General features: G+C 40.9%; 1 protein-coding gene across 4 annotated transcripts in view; it reads left to right on the top strand.

Moving 5' to 3' along the window:
- Positions 1 to 21,130, top strand: part of MPHOSPH8 (M-phase phosphoprotein 8) — a 48,621-nt gene that overhangs the window by 8,738 nt on the left and 18,753 nt on the right. For all 4 annotated transcript variants that reach the window (XM_015098209.4, XM_012184727.5, XM_012184728.5 and 1 more), the window contains exons 2-4: positions 2,176 to 2,331; positions 17,061 to 17,879; positions 20,826 to 20,925. In XM_015098209.4, coding sequence (XP_014953695.2) covers positions 2,176 to 2,331; positions 17,061 to 17,879; positions 20,826 to 20,925 — 1,075 coding nt within the window. The remainder of the gene's footprint in view (positions 1 to 2,175; positions 2,332 to 17,060; positions 17,880 to 20,825; positions 20,926 to 21,130) is intronic.

The raw sequence follows: 21,130 nt of genomic DNA, 5'->3' as shown, positions 1-21,130 counted from the left end.
TAGTTTATGTATATGGGCTTCCCTGGTGGCTCAGATGATAAAGAATCTGCCTGCAATGGAGGAGACTTGAGTTTGATCCCTGAGTCAGGAAGATCCCCTGGAGAAGGGAATGGCAACCCACTCCAGTATTCTTGTCTGGGAAATCTCATGAATAAAGGAGCCTGGTGGACTACAGTCCATGGGGTCACAAAAAGTTGGACATAACTGAGTGATTAACACATACATACGTATTCTATATGTGTATCTTGAATTTTCCACTATAACCACTTTTCAGTGTACAGTTCAGGGGTGATTAAGTACATCCACATTGATGTGCAGCAGCACCTCTGTACAGCTCCGGAACTTTTCCATCTTCCCAAAGTGAAACTCTGTCCCCAGTAAACACTGATTCCCTGTTCTCTCTCTCAGCCCGTCTCCTTTCTGTCTCAGTGAGTTTCCATGTTGTAGGTGCTTCATATGAATGGAATCAGAAATATTTTCCTCCTGTGCCTGGCTTATTTCACCTAGCATGTTTGTAAGGTTCATCCATGTCAGCATGTGTCAGAATTTCCTCCCCTTTTAAGGCTGAATACCACATTTTGATTATACATTCATCTATTGATTGACTGATTGGGTTGTTATAATGCTGCCCTGAAATGTGTGTTCAAATATGTCTCTGTTTTCAGTTCTTTGGGATATATACCTCATAGTGGAATTGCTGGATTATGAGGTAATTTTGTTTAACATGTTGAGGAATTGCTGAACTGTTTTCCATAGCAATTGTATCATTTTACATACCCACCATCAGTGTGAGAAGGTTCTCTTTTCTCTATGTCGTCACCAACCCTTGTGGTTTTGTTTGTTTGACCTAGTAGGTGTGAGGTAATATCTCAGGTTTTTTACATTTATTTTGGTCATGCTAGGTCTTCACTGCTGCACAAGCTTTTCTCTAGTGGTGGTGAGGGGGGCTGCTTCAGGTGTATTGCGGTAGCTTATCTTGTGTGGCTCCCCAGCTCTAGAGCACAGGCTCATAGTGGTGGTGCATGGGGTTAGTTGCTCCTTGGTATGTGGGATCTTCCTGGATCAGGGATCAAACCTGTGTCTCCTGCATTGGCAGATGGATTCTTCACCACTGAAGGGAAGCACAGTTGCCTATTTTTTAATCTGGTTGGTTTTTTTTACTGTGTAGTTGTATCAGTTCTCTCTCTCTTTTTTTTTTTTTTTTTGCCATATGGCATGCAGGATCTTACTTCCCTGATCAGGGATCGAACCCACAGCCCTGCATTGGAAGCCTAGCGTGTTAACCACTGGAAGTTCTCAGTTCTTTATATGTTTTGAATATTGACTCTTTATCAGATATCCGACTTGCAAGTATCTTCCCATTCAGGCGGTTGCCTTTTCATTTTGTTGATGACTTGCTTTGCTGTGTAGAAGCTTTCTAGTTTGATGTAGTGTGACTTTTTTTGCTTCTGTTGTCTTTGCCTTTGGTGTGATACTTTTCTTTTCATATTTATTTATTTACTTATTAGGCCGTGCCAGATCTTCGTTGCAGCACCTGGGGTCTTTAGTTGGAACAAGTGGGATATAGTTCCCTGACCAGAGATTGAACCCGGGCCTCCTGCATTGGAAGTGCTGAGACTTCACCACTGGACCACCAGGGATACTTTTTTTTTTTTAAGGCCACTTGCGTCAGGAGAAGAACTCGCCCCCACACACACACATTTTATTCTTGTTATTTAAATTTTTATTTTTTTTTTTAAATTTAAAAATTACTTATTAAGTGAAAAGTACCATATATAAAATAGATCGAAGATGAACTCTCCTTCCACTCTCCTCCCCAGAAATTTACAATCACTGGCTTCTGTCTTAGAACATTTTAAGAGATGCTTTTAGGCCAGTTCATGTTAGGAGGGGACGAAAGTTAAAATGTGACTGATGTCTTATTATTCCACTGTGGTAAGCAGTTGCCCTCAGAGGAGAAACTGTAGCTGGACTTGGATTGGGTGGAATTTCATTATGTGTTTTAAGGAATTCACAAATGATCTCAGGAGATGATTTTTTTTTTTGATGAACATTCTTTATCATGATTTTAATCTCCATTGTAAGTTGGTTCATTTTTTCTCAGCAACTGTATGGCTTTGGAACTATAATCAAATCTAATATCCTTTATTTGCCTGTTTTTAATTTATGTTACAGGGTAAGGTCCTTTATAAGGTTCGATGGAAAGGATACACAGCAGATGATGATACCTGGGAGCCTGAGATTCACCTTGAGGACTGTAAGGAAGTTCTTCTTGAATTTAGGAAGAAAATTGCAGATAACAAAGCTAAATCAGTGAAGAAAGATATCCAGGTATTCTATTTTATCTCATAGTGGTTTTTTTTTTAATATAATAAATTTACTATAAATATAATGGAATACAAAATGTGCAGTATGGAATTTACTAGGAAAAATGAAATATACAGCATTTCTGTTGGAAGCTCTGTATAGCCAGTTGATTCTCATAGAATGCTTTCATTGATTTTTGCCAAACTGTTCTTTTTGCAGCCAGCCTGTGATTGCAGGTGACAAACAGCTATAGTTTGGACATGTTGATTAAGTTACAAGTAAGAAGAAAGTGGGGAAAAAAGAGACATGTTGAAATTTTACTTGTTTGTCTGTGATGTGAACATTGTGTTTTCGTATACCTGAGGAATACCTTGTGTGCTATTCACATTACTACTGCAGATACAACACATACTTTTATATTTAATCAGCTTTCAGTTCAGTTCAGTTGCTCACTCACATCCGACTCTTTGCAACCTCATGAACTGCAGCACGCCAGGCCTCCCTGTCCATCACCAACTCCCAGAGTTTACTCAGACTCATGTCCGTTGAGTCCGTGATGCCATCCAACCATCTCATCCTCTGTCGTCCCCTTCTCTCACCATCGATCTTTCCCAGCATCAAGGTCTTTTCAAATGAGTCAGCTCTTTGCATCAGGTGGCCAAAGTATTGGGATTTCAGCTTCAACATCAGTCCTTCCAGTGAACATTCAGGACTAATTTCCTTTAGGATGAACTGGTTGGATCTCCTTGCAGTCCAAGGGACTCTCAAGAGTCTTCTGCAACACCATGGTTCAAAAGCATCAATTCTTCGGCACTCAGCTTTCTTTATAGTCCCAACTTTCACATACATACATGACTGCTGGAAAAGCCGTATCTTTGACTAGATGAACCTTTGTTGGCAAAGTAATGTCTCTGCTTTTTAATATGTTGTCTAGGTTGATCATAACTTTTCTTCCAAGGAGTAAGTGTCTTTTTATTTCATGGCTGCAGGCACCATCTGCAGTGATTTTGGAGCCCAAAAAAATAAAGTCTGCCATTGTTTCCACTGTTTCCCCATCTATTTGCCATGAAGTGATGGGACTAGATGCCATGATCTTCGTTTTCTGAATGTTGAGCTTTAAGCCAATTTTTTCGCTCTCCTCTTTCACTTTCATCAAGAGGCTCTTTAGTTCTTCACTTTCTGCCATAAGGGTGGTGTCATCTGCATATCTGAGGTTATTGTTATTTCTCCCGGCAATCTTGATTCCAGCTTGTGCTTCATCCAGCCCAGCATTTCTCATGATGTACTCTGCATATAAGTTAAATAAGCAAGGTGACAATATACAGCCTTGACATACTCCTTCCCCAATTTGGAACCAGTCTGTTGTTCCATGTCCAGTTCTAACTGTTGCTTCCTGACCTGCATACAGATTTCTCAAGAGGCAGGTCAGGTGGTCTGGCATTCCCATCTCTTTCAGAATTTTCCACAGTTTCTTGTGATCCACACAGTCAAAGGCTTTGGCATAGTCTATAAAGCAGAAATCAATGTTTTTCTGGAACTCTCTTGCTTTCTCGATTATCCAGCAGACGTTGGCAATTTGATCTCTGGTTCCTCTGCCTTTTCTAAAACCAGCTTGAACATCTGGAAGTTCACAGTTCACGTATTGGAGAAGCCTGGCTTGGAGAATTTTGAGCATTACTTTATTAGCATGTGAGATGAGTGCAATTATGTGGTAGTTTGAGCATTCTTTGGCATTGTCTTTCTTAGGAATTGGAATGAAAACTGACCTTTTCCAGTCCTGTGGCCACTGCTGAGTTTTCCAAATTTGCTGGCATATTAAGTACTTTCACAGCATTGTCTTTGAGGATTCGAAAGAGCTCACCTGGAATTCCATCACCTCCACTAGTCTTGTTCATAATGATGCTTTCTAAGGCCCACTTGACTTCACATTCCAGGATGTCTGGCTCTAGATGAGTGATCACACACCATTGTGATTATCTGGGTCATGAAGATCTTTTTTGTACAGTTCTTCTGTGTATTCTTGCTACCTCCTCTTACTATCTTCTGCTTCTGTTAGATCCATACCATTTCTGTCCTTTATCGAGCCCATCTTTGCATGAAATATTCCCTTGGTATCTAATTTTCGTGAAGAGATCGCTAGTCTTTCCCATTCTATTGTTTTCCTTTGCACTGAACACTGAAGAAGGCATTCTTATCTCTACTTGCTATTCTTTGGAACTCTGAATTCAAATGGGTATATCTTTCCTTTTCTCCTTTGCTTTTTGCTTCTCTTCTTTTCACAGCTATTTGGTGTGAAATAGTGATTAGTAAAACTAATCAGCTTTAGTAACATATTTCTAAGTCTGACTTTTCTGCTAATTAAAACAATTCTTAGATCACTTTATAAAGCTATAGTTTTTAATCTATAACTTAAAAGCTATACCTTTAGTCTATTTCAGATTATTCACAAGTCTGATTACATCCACTTCAGTTTTTAGTCACTTATTGTGTTTTAGGAGCTCTTGTTGATGCTAAGGAAGGATAATGGATTCAAAGGAACTCAGATGAGTTATTAAACTTCCTTCAGAAGCAGTTTGGAAAAAGACTTGATGGTGGTTGAAAGTGGGATAATGTTAAAATTAATGCACAAATTTGGCTCAAGGGTTTCCTTCTAGGGGTTTATCCATTGTTTTATCTTTGATTCTTGTATTCCACACATTATTGAATTGGCTTTATTTATGAATCTTCTGAGAATTTCCTGTTTTACTCTAAGTTTCATTTATAGCTTTTATTTATAAATCAACCCCACTCTTGTGCAATTTTTCTTTTTACTTTTAGTTTTCTTTTTTATTAGAAATAATTTTCATTTTTTATACTGACAGATGTTCTTGAATTTAGAAGTATTAATATACAGTGAAAATCACTCGCAACAAAATTTCTTATTGAAGTTTTTATTTTAAGGACTGAATATTGATCCCTTCTTTCCCTACAGTTTGAATTTTATTACATACTTAGTATCTTTTAAATGACAAAAGCAATATTAGGACTTGACTGTGTGTAATGGTTTTTGATAATAATTGTAGTGATAGAGGCACCTCTGCCTGGCTAGTGCTTGTACTCTGTATATACCAGATACCCGGCCAGCACTTTTATGGATTAGACTGAGAAAACTGAGGCAGGCTCAATGAGCTAAGTAACTAGGCTCAGTTCACCAGTTAGTACTGATAGAGTCAGGCACTATGGTAGGCTTTCTTTTGGTTTAGGCTGTAGTTTGAAATTGATTTAGAATAGTGGAATTAACAGTTTTTAAAATGTATGCTGTAGTGGCAGGGTCTTTAATAAATAGTTTTTAAATTACTAAGGAAATTCTTCAGTACTTTTTAAATTTTTATAAAGGAAATTCTTTATGAGTTCAGATTAGAGCCTTTTTTCCTTCAGTGTTTTGCTGTAGTCATATTCACTTTTCTAGAATGGTGCCTACTCCCTCCTCCCCTATTTCTTTCACTAAAAATGCTTATAGACACAAATGCACCCATCGTACTAGGTGATTGGTTCATATTGCTGTCAAAATTTAGACATTTTGATTGAGTTTTCTTAAATTTATCTTTAACTTTACTCCCTGATTAGTGAGATAAGTTGGCTAAAACTTTTCTCAGAAAGTCTTGACTCATAGAACACTGGCTTTGTTGTCCCATCACATCACCAGGGCTCTGCTTCAGTCCAGCTTGCATGGGAGTCTGGATGAGAATGACTCCTGATAGACTGCTGGGTTTGAGGCTTCTTAAGCTTAAAAATCCTTGTCCTAATTTTAGGGAGATACTTTTCCACTAGAAAGTGTCTTTTTCTAAGTTGTCCTTGCTATTTTATAAATAACTTAAAATTCCAGGCACTAATAACATTTTGAATCATTTAAGACTGAAACCTCTGTTCTTTTTTTTTTTTTTTTTTTAATTGGGGTATAGCCGATTAACAACATTGTGATTGTTTCAGGTGCATAGCAGAGCAGCTCAGCCATGCATATACATGTATCCATTCTCCCCCAAACTCCCCTCCTATCCAGGCTGCCATATTAACATTGAGCAGAGGTCCGTCCCCTGGGGTATACAGTAGGACCTTGTTGGTTACCTATTTTAAATATAACAGTATGTGAAAATGAACGTGTTAGTCACTCAGTTGTGTCTGACTCTTTGCAACCTCATGGACTTGTAGCCCCTCCAGGCTCCTCTGTCCATGGCATTCTCCAAGCAACAATACTGGAGTGGGTAGCCATTCCCATCTCCAGGGGATCTTCTGGACCCAGGGATCAAACACAGGTCCCAGATTATGGGCAGATTCTTTACCGTCTGAGCCACTAGGGAAGCCCATATTTATACAGTATTCCAGTATTTATATTGCTGTGACTTTTAACCTAATTATTGAATGGTGTAGGTAGACAAGCCTATGGCAAAAATGAGTAGTTACTCAGTAACCTTTTCCCACTTTAGCAAAATAGTTTTGCTGTTCATAAGTTCTTGTGATTCTTTCACTCGAAGTGTAGAAGTAGAGAGTAGGAGAAAAAGGCTTCATTCACCTTGTCATCACTGTTCATGCAAGAGACATGTGCCGCTTATAAAATACAATATTTGCCTGTCACCAAAATCTTTGTCTTATGGAGAAGTGCTACCAATTCTGGGAGCCCTGCTTGTTCAGGACTCAGTCAGCATCACAGAAATAGAAATGGTTTCTACCAAAAAGTGATTGTTGATTCTGTTCACCAGAAAATATACATCATGCAGAAATGGTATTTGTTCATTAAAAAATTTTTTTTTAGCATTTGGATACCTTTATCTTTTTGCTGACCGTCGGGTAGTTCGAAATTTTTTTAAAAAGAGATGCAGTGCTATTTAACATTGATTTGTGTGATACAGTCTAGAACTTCATTTTTAGTCAACTAAAAATCCACAGCTAGGCACTGGCTGGTTTCCTTGAGAGCTCTGATGATGGATGTTACATGACAAAGAATAACCTCTGCTGGACCATCACAGCAACATTTTACTGCTTTTACCTTTCTGGTTTTCTTTTTTAGGGATAGCATGTTTTGTTTTGTTTTGTTTTTTAGTAAATATCAAGTGTCTTATATGGGCCAGACTCTTAAATGGTCGTTGTTTTATGAGAATAGATCATATCTATCTTTTGTTCTTGAGGAGCCTTACAAGTTGTCCATGTGTGATCTTACTTTTAAGAATAGTTCCATATCCTTGTCTTCTGCCTTTCTTTTAAAATAATTTATTAGTACATATTCTAGCAAGCAAACAGCTGTGTTTTTTAATAATTAACCTGTGTCCCTACTCCTCAGCTAAGAGATAGTTTTGCCTTTATTTTAAAATTTTTCTGAGGATAGTTGTTTTTTTTAGCTTCTTGAAATACTGGCTATAAAGTAATATATGTACTCTTTTAATATAAAACGAATGAGAATTTGCACACTCAAGTAAGCTTTATTTTTAAAAGTGTAGATTTTGTGAAGTAAACATTTATTCCAGTAGTGCCATGAACCAAAATGTTTTTAAACTTACTGTTTTGGAATTGTCTTCATAAGAATGTGAATGTCATGCAAGAAAATAATTTCTAATGACGCCTCCTTTTTGTGTGCAAAAAAAATGCATGATGATGGTTCTTACAGTGCAAAAGTGCATTTCCAAAAGTTATTTGAGCAGTGGTTGCACTGCTGAAGAGTTCATGCTTCCCAGAGGTGATTAGGTAGAGGGAGTGGCCCTGAGGGGGGTGTATACTGTGCGGTGATTTTGTCATTACACCTTGTCCACCGGGTGTTGACCTAGTGGAGGAGGGTGACTGACCCTAACCTGCTTGAGTCAGCCCCAGCGTATGCCTGTTGACTTACTGTAATCATGACCAGAGCCCCCCTTCATTTTCAGATTTGCCCTAGTTTGTATAATAAATAATATGCTTGTTGTGTGTGTGAAACCATTCAAGTAAGTAAAAAGACAGATTACTAGTGTACTGAAAGTGCTCAGGTTTGTGATATGTGTGGTTTTAATTTTATTCACATTTTAATTTTTTTAAAAGTTAACACTAGTTCCTTTCTACCATCTAATACCTGTGTATCAGTTGGTAACTAATTTTTATATCCTGACTTCATTGAATCTGGCCAGTTATTCCAGGGCTGGATCACCCCAGTGCAGCTAACCCTGCGATTCATTTGAAATCAGTGGAGAAGGCAATGGCACCCCACTCCAGTACTCTTGCCTGGAAAATCCCATGGACAGAGGAGCCTGGTGGGCTGCAGTCCATGGGGTCACTGAGGGTCGGACACGACTGAGCGACTTCACTTTCATTTTTCACTTTCATGCATTGGAGAAAAATGGCAGCCCACTCCAGTGTTCTTGCCTGGAGAATCCCAGGGACAGGGCAGCCTGGTGGGCTGCCATCTATGGGGTCACATAGAGTCGGACACAACTGAAGTGACCTAGCAGAAGCAGTAGCAGATAACTTCACACTGTGAAGTTACGCTTTTTTCTTTATACTTTCTAATATCTAATGATCTATTCAGTTTCTCCCAGTTGTCTCAAACAAAGCATGTCTTTGTTGATTGAATTGGGATTTGAAAAAGGTCTGGATGTTACATATCCTTGATAATCTCTGCATCTTTCTTAATCTATAACAGCTTCTTCCTGTAACCTTCCCCCATTTTTCCCCATCATGTCTATTTGATGAAGAGACCAGATTATTTTCATGTAGAGTTTCCTGTATTCTAGGTTTTGAGCACATGGTGTCTTTTAACATGTTCCTCTGTCTCTCCATGTTTTTCTAATGGAGAAGCAGGATTGCATGGGAGTTCATTGGCTTTTTTACTGATATTTTGCACAGATGGTCGTGAGCCTTGCTGTAACATATCAGAATGCCCATCTTGTCTAGTTGACTCCTCTCCCGTGAGGTTAACAGAATCTCTGAGATGAGGAGTTTCAGTCTGATCCACGTGACAAGTCCTCACATTTCATGTGTAGGTTTTAGGAGCCACAAGTGGTCATTGCCTGGAATCATTATTTCATTAACAGCTTGTGATTTTGTAATTCTGACATTCCTTTGCCTTTACTACTTACATTACTGGGAAGATGATTCTGAGACGCTATGGTCCTGACTGACTCTGGAAGGGGAGGTGGGAGGAGCTGAGTTGAGGTGGTGAGGCTGCAGAATTGATGCACGTAGGTCAGTGGCTGAGGGAAGAGCGGACTCCAGAGACAACTTGAATTACTGGATTGGGAACCTAGATACATCATGGTATTATTTAGGGAACAGCTCCAGTTTTGAACACATGAGATTTTAGTCACTTGCTTGTCCAAGTGAAGATGGCCCGTCTCCCATTGGAAACATGGATCTGGTCTGAGTTGAAGAGGAAGATTTTGGCTAGAAATGTAGATTGGGGAGTTGGTGGTGTGTGGGGGACACTTTTTCTTATCAACTCTGTTTCAACTGATAATCTGACTATAAGATTGACTGTATTTTGGAAAAAAAAATTCAGTTTTAGAATTCATTTAAAATCTTTTTGAAGCAGTTAGTCAGCTTTGTCTAGCAAGCTTTGTCTGTTCTTTCTCTTCGCCCCCCACCACCACCCTGCTTTCTCCCTTTTTTTTTTTTTTTCTTTTTTTCAAAGAAAACTTCATTAAATGCTTTGGAAAGACTGACTAAAAATGAGTCACTTAAAAAAAATCACAGTTGATTAAGAGACATTACATAATGAGGAAGGTTTCAATTCTCCGAGAAGACATAACAATTCTTAATGTGCCCCCTTTATCAATGCAGAAAATTTAAGTAAAAACAGTGTATTCTGTTTGGAAACGAGGCGTCACCACTGTTTCAAGAAGATGGAAGTCAGTTGTCAACTCTTCAGGATTGAGGGAAATTTGAGATGGTCTCCCATAGGCAAGTAGTTCTGTAGACAAGTGTCCTACAGAACTTGCTTAAAGCAGAGGGGTAGCTTTCCAGTGAGCCTTGATTGAGTTGCAGGCTTTGCCTTTGGTTTCTGAGTGTGTGTGTGTTCGACGCAGCAGAGACCCTCTTCTGTGTCAGGACACGTGACACAGCAGCAGCATCGCGGCAGCAGTGCTCCTGTCACAGGTGCGGCCGGTGTCTGGCCACACTGTGGGTTTCCTGGGGGGTCCGTCACCAAACTTTGTCCTGTCTCGGTTTCCTCTTGTCTAACACCCCCTAGAGACCCCTCCTTTTCAGAATCCAGGCCAGTAGTTTTATAGAAGCTTCTTCATATTGGAATTAGATGGATGCTAATTAATGTTAAATCACAAATAGTATTTTTAAAATTGAAATTAGCTGATTTGTAGATTAAGCATAGACATTTGGGCACGTGTATTCTATTGGTAAGGTACATGACATCGATAGATGAGTCCTGCATCAGTTATCTCATTGCTGGTGTTAAATTATAATTACATGATAAAGTGAGGTCTGTCATTTTTTCTTCCCTTTTAAAGGTACCTTTTCCCCTGTAAAATAGTAAGTAACCTAATAAGTAACCTTTCGGACTGTGAGAATCACTTCTTCAACAACCTCTCACCCATGATTTTAAGATAATTTTGAATAATTTTGCTTTAATTGGTTATTACTGTGGTGGTTGCAAATAACAACTTTTCTGTTTTTCTAAGCTAGTTTGTGTCCTGTAAAGAGCAGCTTCTCCCTCCCCCTTAAATTTTTTAAGTAGCGGTACACACTCTTGGAGTCTTGTTACTTGATTGCTGCTGTTAAAGCAGGCCCACCCCTGGGCTTCGGGAGGCCCTCTGAGTGAGTGAGCTGCGTCCTCCTGTGGTTTCCCTGTCTGTCTGGGCGCGTCTTGGCTCCCTGGACAAAGTGTCCCCATGTACCCTCCTGCTCCAGCCTTGGCACCAACCTTTATTCAGGGAATCTTGATTCTTTTTAGGGCAGAATAGAATTTAGAAAGCAAGATGCCATTATTGCTAGTGGGATATCATTATTTCTAGGCCCTTTAGACAGAGATAAAGGGGAAAATACATGTTTTAAGTCAAGTTCATACTGATGTCTAACTTCAGTCCATCGCCACTGTGTCTTCCTGTTGTTCTTAGTGTCTGTAGTTCTGTCTCCCTTTTCTTCCATGAGAACTCTGGTGTTCATCAATATTATATGTAGTCATTTATTGAGCCCTGCAATAATTAGAAATTAGTTTCAGATTTACTATGCCCATTCTACTGTGAAGTTCCAAGTTTATTTACAGTTGTTTTTGTTCCTACCGTGTATTCAGTTCTGGTGTTGATTGTTCAGAAGTTACTTGGATTAATTTTTCTTTTCTTTTTTGTGGTTATCAATTTGATAATAGGTTATTTGATGTTGTTGATTAGTACCTATTTTCTCGCATCCTTCCCTTTCCCTCCACACCCACTTTGAAATACGGATCTCTAATGACAAATCGGAGTTTCTTTCTCATATGAATCACTTAGTCTTTTTACCTGATGCCTCAAATTTTTTTATTTTCACTGTTTTATATAAACCAAAATTCAACTGAGTAAATTTGAAGCTCTAATTGGCTTTATCCAGTTCATAAGTCAGACAGCATCTATCTAACAAACAGAAGGATGCTCCCAGGAGCTCATGAAAGGAAAGGTTGTAATTGGCAGATGGAGATGATTCAGTTCAGTCGCTCAGTCCTGTCTGACTCTTTGCAACCCCATGGACTGCAGCACACCAGGCTTCCCTGTCCATCACCAACTCCCGGAGCTTGCTGAAACTCCTGTCCATTGAGTCAGTGATGCCATCCAACCATCTCATCCTCTGTCGTTTCCCTTGCCTTCAGTCTTTCCCAACACCAGGGTCTTTTCCAGTGAGTGAGTTCTTCGCATCAGGTGACCGAAGTATTGAAGCTTCAGTTTCAGCATCAGTCCTTCCAATGAATATAAAGTTTGATTTCCTTTAGGATTGACTGGTTTGATCTTGCAGTCCAAGGGACTCTCAAGAATCTTCTCCAGCTGGTGCAGTTCAAATGCATCAATTCTTTGGCACTCAGCTTTCTTTATGGTCCATCTCTCAAATCCATACATGACTGCTGGGAAAACCATAGCTTTGACTAGATGGACCTTTGTCGGCAAAGCAATGTCTCTGCTTTTTCATATCCTGTCTAGGTTTGTCACAGCTTTTCTTCCAAAGAACAAGCGTCTTTTAATTTCATGACTTCAGTCACCATCTGCAGTGATTTTGGAGCCCAAGAAAATAAAGACTGTGAGACTGTTACAGACCAGATCACCTTCCCTCACGGAGAGGCTGGGGGTCCTATTAGGGCAAGTAGTACCCTTCACTAGTGCTGATCAGGAAACTCTAGACTGCTGGTTTATAATTCTGAGTGTGGTTAGATATTTGTCTTGGTGGGCTTAGGATCATCGACTGTATTTGGGGCCTGTTGTTTCTTTCTAACAGTAGGTGTGTCTCTCTTCCATCCTGTTGTTCTTTTTAGGTTAATTACTCTGTTCCTTTGTCTGCTTTCTCTTATAACAATTTAATAAAATGCTCTAATCAATTTATATTGCTTATATTTATATGAATTTTTTGAAATTTTAGGAGGCAAAGGAGAACAAGATAGTATTTTTTAGCTTCATGACTGCTGAGCAAACTTTATTTATTTTATGAAGAATTAGACAGTATAGCCTCAGACTTTATGAGGGGACTTTTGGGGCTCTAGTTTCACCCTTTCACCACCACCATTGTTGTTGATTAGTCACTAAGTCATGTTAAACTCTTTTGCGACCCTATAGGCTGTAGCCTGCCACCACCATCACTTATATCTGAATCTTCTGTTTTCTTTCACCTTCTTTGTTTGGAATCTGATCTCAGCAGTTTCTCACGGTGGGGCCTTTTCCAGTACACCTGGCAGGGAGCGTTGCCTGGTTACTCTAGAGAACGGTCAATCTGGGCCATCCCTTCACGGTCTAGTGCCCAGAGCTCCTGCCCTTTCAGCAGCTCCCCTCCCGGTGACCCTGCTAGACTTTTGAGTGATTTCTTCATTCTCCTCGCTACCTTTGCTTGCTCTTGTGTGGATATTTGTACCACAGGGGTCTTACTGCTATTACTAGTTTGTTCCTAAAGTGAAAATTAAAGTGAAAGTCACTCAGTCATGGACTGTACAGTTCATGGAATTCTCCAGGCCAGAATACTGGAGTGGGTAGCCTTTCCCTTCTCCAGGGGATCTTCCCAACCCAGGGATCGAACCCAGGTCTCCCACGTTGCAGGAGGATTCTTTACTGCCTGCAGTGTTTGTTCCTACCAGCTTATATTCTGGGATTCATTGAAACACTTGGACACTTAATTTGGTTGTAGATGTTGTCTGTGGCATGGGGTGGGGGGCGGGGGTTGTTTTGCTGTCCTGGTGAAACTGTGTACCTCAGGTTGGGACTTGAACCCACTGTCTTTTAAATCCCTGATCATACCTGGGACTTAATGAAGCTCAAGTACTTGTCACAGAAAGAATTCGGTGAGAGACAAAGTGATAGGTAAGAAGTGAGTTCACTTAGAAACAGTCTGCAGAGTGAGGGCCATCTCAGAAGGCAAGAGCAGCCCCAAGCTATGAGATTGTCAGCTTTTATAGGCGAGTAAGTTTTTATAGACTGATAAGTGGGAGGAGTATTCCAGCTGTTTTAGGGAAGGGGTGGGGATTTCCAGAAATTGGGCTACTTGTTGACCTTTTATGCTCGACCTTGGAATTGTCAACACTTCCCGGGTGGCTCAGGTTCAGTCTCTGGGTGAGGAAGATCCCCTGGAGAAGGAAATGGCTACCCACTCCAGTATTCTTGCCTGGAAAATTCCATGGATGGAGGAGGAGCCTGGCGGACTACAGTTCATGCGATCGTACAGAGTCAGACATGACAGACCCACTAACACTTTCATTTTCTTGGAACTGTCATGGTGCCTCTGGGTGTGTCACTTAGTGTGCTGATGTGTTACAGTGAGAGTACACTGAGGCTCAAGGTCTAGTGGAAGTCGTCTTCATCATCTTGGACCTGGTTGTTCATTGTTCAGTCGCTTAACTCATGTCCAACTCTTTCAGCCCCATGAACTGTAGCACATCAGGCTTCCCTGCCCTTCACTATCTCCCAGAGTTTGCTCAAACTCATGTCATTGAATCAGTGATGCCATCTAACCGTTATTTCATCCTCTGCTGCTCCCTTCTCTTGCCCTCAGTCTTTCCCAGCATTTGTGTCTTTTCCAATTAGTCAGCTCTTTGCATCAGATGGCCAAAGTATTGAAGCTTCAGCATCAGTCCTACCAATGGATATTCAGGGTTGATTTCCTTTAGGATTGACTGGTTTGATCTCCTTGCTGTCCAAGGGACTCTCAAGAGTCTTCTCCAGCACCAAAATTCAAAAGTATCAATTTTTGAGCTCTCAGCCTTCTTTATGATCCAACTCTCACATTTGTACATGGCTGCTGGAAAAACCATAGCTTTGAGTATATAGAACTTTGTCAACAAAGTGATATGTCTGCTTTTTAATACACTGTCTAGGTTTGTCAGACCTGGTTAGTTCTAACCATTTATTTCCTGTCCTTGGGCCATGTCATTCTTTTAAAGACTGTGCTTTACCCCTCTCCCTCCTACTTCACTAGGTGTTTTTTTATGAAGTGCTCTTCAGTTCAGTTCCGTCGCTCAGTCGTGTGCGACTCTTTGCAACCCCATGAATCGCAGCGCGCCAGGCCTCCCTGTCCATCACCAACTCCCGGAGTTCACTCAGACTCACGTCCATCGAGTCCGTGATGCCATCCAGTCATCTCATCCTCTGTCGTCCCCTTCTCCTCCTGCCCCCAATCCCTCCCAGCATCAGAGTCTTTTCCAATGAGTCAACTCTTCACATGAGGTGGCCAAAGTACTGGAGCTTCAGCTTCAGCATCATTCCTTCCAAAGAAATCCCAGGGTTGATCTCCTTCAGAATGGACTGGTTGGATCTCGTTGCAGTCCAAGGGACTCTCAAGAGTCTTCTCCAACACCACAGTTCAAAAGCATCAATTCTTCGGCACTCAGCCTTCTTCACAGTCCAACTCTCACATCCATACATGACCACAGGAAAAACCATAGCCTTGACTAGAGGGACCTTAGTCGGCAAAGTAATGTCTCTGCTTTTGAATATACTATCTAGGTTGGTCATAACTTTTCTTCCAAGGAGTAAGCGTCTTTTAATTTCATGGCTGCAGTCACCATCTGCATTGATTTTGGAGCCCAAAAAAATAAAGTCTGACATTGTTTCCACTGTTACCCCATCTATTTGCCATGAAGTGATGGGACCAGATGCCATGATCTTCGTTTTCTGAATGTTGAGCTTTAAGCCAACTTTTCGCTCTCCTCTTTCACTTTCATCAAGAGGCTTTTTAGCTCCTCTTCACTTTCTGCCATAAGGGTGGTGTCATCTGCATATCTGAGGTTATTGATATTTCTCCTGGCAATCTTGATTCCAGCTTGTGTTTCTTCCAGTCCAGCGTTTCTCATGATGTACTCTGCATATAAGTTAAATAAGCAGGGTGACAATATACAGCCTTGACATACTCCTTTTCCTATTTGGAACCAGTCTGTTGTTCCATGTCCAGTTCTAACTGTTGCTTCCTGACCTGCATACAGATTTCTCAAGAGGCAGGTCAGGTGGTCTGTATTCCCATCTCTTTCAGAATTTTCCACAGTTTCTTGTGATCCACACAGTCAAAGGCTTTGGCATAGTCAATAAAGCAGAAATCGATGTTTTTCTGGAACTCTCTTGCTTTTTCCATGATCCAGCGGATGTTGGCAATTTGATCTCTGGTTCCTCTGCCTTTTCTAAAACCAGCTTGAACATCAGGGAGTTCACGGTTCACGTATTGGAGAAGCCTGGCTTGGAGAATTTTGAGCATTACTTTACTAGCATGTGAGATGAGTGCAATTGGGCGGTAGTTTGAGCATTCTTTTGCATTGCCTTTCTTTGGAATTGGAATGAAAACTGCCCTTTTCCAGTCCTGTGGCCACTGCTGAGTTTTCCAAACTTGCTGGCATATTGAGTGCAGCACTTTCACAGCATCATCTTTCAGGATTTGAAACAGCTCAACTGGAATTCCATCACCTCCACTAGCTTTCTTCGTAGTGATGCTTTCTAAGGCCCACTTGACTTCACATTCCAGGATGTCTGGCTCTAGGTGAGTGATCACATCATCATGATTATCTTTAGGAAGAGTCAAAAAGTTTTGCCAGTGCCACCACATTTCCACTACCTTATTAAACCTGGTGGTGGTCTTTGCTGAAGCACCACAGGGAAAACTTAAAAATACACCTATCTTTATTCTCCCTCTTTTCCTTCCCCAAGTCATTTAGAAGAGAATGTGGAGAAATAGGACCTGAAAATGCTTTGCATAGGGGTTTTATATATAGACAGATACTTAATTCTTAAAGGGTTATTTTGACACCAAATAAATAAATCTTTACAAATTACTTATTGGTGTTTTGGAAATTTTGAAGTCGAAATTATACATAACCCCCCATACGTATGACTGTTAGGACCTACAGCAACACTGATAATTTCTGTCCCTCTGTGTTTATCTGTTGCCTTAAGTTGATGCTTATTGTCACCTCCAAGATCTCTTTCTTAAGTTAGCAATGTAAGTAAGTTATACAACCTCAGTTACATCAACAATTTTAAGAAGTTGAGAAACTGGAGGAAAAAAAATTCCTACCAGATTTCATTAGTACAGGTATTCAAAACCTTTTAAATTACTGTGTTCTTAATGAGTTTTAAAATCTTTTTTATGCTTTATAGAGACTGTCCTTAAATAATGACATATTTGAGGCAAACTCTGATAGTGATCAACAGAGTGAGACTAAAGAAGACACTTCTCCAAAGAAGAAAAAGAAAAAAGTAAGGCATAAGGAAGAGAAAAGCCCCGACGACCTGAAAAAGAAGAAAGCAAAGACTGGGAAACTGAAAGACAAGCCCAAACCAGACCTGGAGAGCTCCTCTGAAAGTTTGGGTTTTGATTTAAGGACAAAGAAAAGAATTTTGGAAGCCAAAGAAGAATTAAAGGAATCCAAAAAGCCCAAAAAAGATGATATAAAAGAAACTAAGGAGTTAAAGAAAGTTAAAAAGGGTGAAATAAGAGATTTAAAGACTAAAATAAGAGACGATTCCAAAGAAATTAGAAAAACAAAAAAAGAGAAATGTGTTGAATCTCAGGTGGACTCTGACCTGGGTGTACTTAGTGATTCTCCCCTTCAGGAAGAGGACTGTGAAGATTTCCAGGTTGACAACAGAGAGGAGAAGCAGAAGTTTAGAGGTGCTAAAGATAAAGCTGAGCAAGAAGCCAGTCTAGATCCTGCTTCTGATATACAGCAGGATGGCAGTGTAAGTGCTGATGAGGACGAGGTCAAAGCAAGGAGGAAAAAAAAGAAACCGAGAAGGACAGAGGAGCTTAAAGAGAGCAAAAGGCTAGAAAATAAGAACGTCTTAGAGAAGAAAACTACACAGAAAAAGCAAAGGAATCAAGACAAAGGCCAAAGCAGCACAGAGTTGGATAAGTCAGTGCCTGCCTCTGCCCTGACACCGCCAAGGATGTCCAGGCCCACAGACTCCCCGGGGGAGGTGAGTACACAGGTCCTGGTGGAGGGTGGTTAGATCCCACGGAGGTTTGCATCTGACAGAATACAGGGACACTCCACTCAGGCCAGTGCTCTAAGTAAAGACTTGGAGACAGTGGAGCACAGCCCATCCTCGTTTCCTTTCACTTAGCAGATAGTGCGCTTTTTATGAGACTGAAGGTTTGTGGCAACCCTGTATCTGAGCCGTTCTTCCTGTAGCATCTGCTCACTTCCTGTCTCCGTGCCACATTTTGGTAATTCTTGCAATATTTTAACTTTTGTTTTGCTTTTTGGCTACCCTGTGTGGAACTTTCCTGACCAGGGATGGAACCCATGCCCCTGGAGTCTCAACCATTGGACCACTGGGAAGTCCTAAACTTTTTCATTATTACTGTACTTCCTACAGTGTTTGTGATCAGTGATCTTTGATTTTGTTTTTGCAAAAAGCTGAAGGTTCAGGCAACAGCCAGCATTTTTTAGCAATATAGTTTTTTTTTAATTAAGTTAGGTATGGCTATTTTAGACATAATGCTGTTGCACACTTAATTCGATATTGTAAATATAACTTTTATATGCACTGGGAGATGGAAAAATTATAACTCGTTTTATTGCAATGTTTGCTTTATTTCATGGATTTGAAGCCGACCCTGTAGTATCTCTGATGTGTCCCTATAAGAGAAGTTCTTCTACCATTAGGGAGTTAATACTTTATCGGGAGGTTTTCTTCTCCCTCCTAGATTCTAGGTTGCCTGGCTGCTCTAGAATTGAACTGACATTAAACAGATCAACATGGGGAAAATGAAAAGTTTACTAACACATACACATGAAAGAGACCTAGGAAAACTGAGTAACTCTCCAAAATGGATGAAACCCTCCCCTCAAACACCACCCTCAGCCAAAGACAAAAGAGGATGCTGAGGATGGGGAACCAGTCCTGGGAGGAGAAGCACTGTAAACAAGGGCGAGGTTACTGCACTGACTGGTGAGTCCTCACCTGCCACTTGACAACTCCTAGACACCCTAGCCAGAGATTTCCCTCAGAGTTGCAAATGTCTCTCAAAAGGGTGGCTCAGAGTTTTTTCCTTCCCTGCTGTTACTTATCAGTAACCAGCTTAAAATAGTTAAAATGCCAAAGAGACTGTTCCCCTACTAGTCTGTCTGTGCTGTGCTTAGTCGCTCAGTCATGTCCTATTCTATGTGACCCCATGGGTTGTATATAGCCTGGTATTCTCCTCTGTCCATGGAGATTCTCCAGGTAAGAATACTGGAGTGGGTTGCCATACCCTCTTCCAGGGGATCTTCCCAACCCGGGGATCAAACCCAGGTCTCCTGCATTGCAGGCAGGCAGGTTCTGCCCTGGTCTTCCCACTAGTCTGACTGGTGGGAAGCAATTACAAATGCTGACGATCCCACTTTGGAAAGCACCTGAACTTTTGTCTTAGTCTAATCTAGACTTTCTTTTGGACTGACTGCAGCTGGAAAATTGGGGGCTAATTTGTGAACAAGTCAGGGTTTTTAGAGGAATTCAGATACGATGTAGCATTGTGAAGTAAAGCTTTTCACATCCTACTTATATTTTCCCCATGTTGTTTTAAGAATATACCACTTCTGGAACTTCCCTGGTGTGTGTGTTCATTGCTCAGTTGTGTCTGACTCTTTGAGACCCATGGACTATAGCCTGCCAGGCTCCACTGTCCATGGGATTTTCCAGGCAAGATTACTGGAGTGGGTTGCCATTTCCTTCTCCAGGGAGTCTTCCCGACCCAGGGATCGAACCCCGGTCTCCTGCACTGCAAGCTGATTCTTTACCATCTGAACCACAGTGGACTCTCCTGGTGGTCCAGTGGCTAAGATGTCCGTCTTCCACTGCAGGGGGTGCGGGTTGGAAACTAAGATCCCACATGAGTGCAGTGAGGCCACTGTACCGACCCCAGCTTGTGACGAAGGAAAGGTCAGCCTTTATGGGAGAGGCCCCAGTGCGAGGAGAATGGGTGTGGCTCCTGCTTGAAAACCCCACCTCTCCAGAGGGTTTCAGCATAGCGTTTTTAAAGGCGGGGGGGGGGGGGGGGGGGGGGGTTGGCAGGACCTGTGATCAGTTGTGCACAACTCTGATTCATTGATGGTGAGATTAAGCAGTGGTGTCACAGGGTTAATATTGATCCTTAGACTCCATTAGGCCTGGGAAGGCCATGTCTTAATGGTCATCAAGCAGTTAACACCTTCCCTTTGGTGGGGGATTTCACATCTGTAAAACTATACAGGAAATGTGCACCAGACACTGTTACCCCGGTTCTCCAGAGTGGTTAGCTGCAGCAGAGGATATGGGGTGTGTGGTAGGGGGGTCTGCCCTGGGAAGGCCCCATGGGGGTCCTGTTCTAGTATTAAACTAATGCTATACTAGCCTGTCTAGTCATGAGGGAAAAAGTTAAGAAAATATAATAGTTGGGGACTGTTAAATATCCACTGAAATATTATGAGGTCAGCAGAGCAAAAATAGAAACATTTACAAAATGTTACGGTGAAGAAAACCATACGTACATAGGAACACCGTCAAGTAAAAATATCTTAATGCAGTGTAAATAAAGAAAAATAAATTTTAAACATAAAGTTATCTGTAAAATCACAGAGATCCAAGGGACAGTGTGGAGAATTAAAAACAGTTATATTTGGCTAGTAGGACCGTAGATGAAGTTTTTTGGAATTTTATTAGTAGTAATAAAAAATTCTTCAAGGAAACTTGGTGTTGGGTTTTGAATGTGATATTTTGTGAATTGTTGAGGTTGGGGGTAAACTTGACCAAGGACGCAGTTGACATGAGCAAAGACGTCGTCGTCAGGGGTCCTGTGCACAGTTCACAGAAGGGAGTCCTAATGCCAGAAACCTGTTTCCCAGTTTTCAGAATCAGTATCAGCTCTGTCTGTGTTTGGGGTCTTACATGTGTCTTTTTCAGGAGAGAGAGACCAAAAAATACGAACCCAAAGAAAAATACCAGAAAAGGCAAGACTTGGACAAGGAAGAAAAAGGCCGAAAAGAGCCCAAGGCATTAAAGAGTGAGTGAATAGTGACATTTGTCGTTTATGTTGGTCTTTCAGACAAAGAGTCTAGTTCATTGTGAAGACAGACTCTTTTCTAACCTGCAATGTCATTGAGTAGAAAATTTGTTTACTGGGGACTTGAGAACATTATGCTACTGTTGTTTACCAGTAATCTTCATTTAGTACATAATGTCTGTTGTTAGTATAACTAACTCCTCCC

This window comes from Ovis aries, chromosome 10 (genome assembly GCF_016772045.2).
Source record: "Ovis aries strain OAR_USU_Benz2616 breed Rambouillet chromosome 10, ARS-UI_Ramb_v3.0, whole genome shotgun sequence".
Classification (NCBI taxonomy): domain Eukaryota; kingdom Metazoa; phylum Chordata; class Mammalia; order Artiodactyla; family Bovidae; genus Ovis; species Ovis aries.
This window is presented reverse-complemented; position numbering and strand designations above follow the sequence as displayed.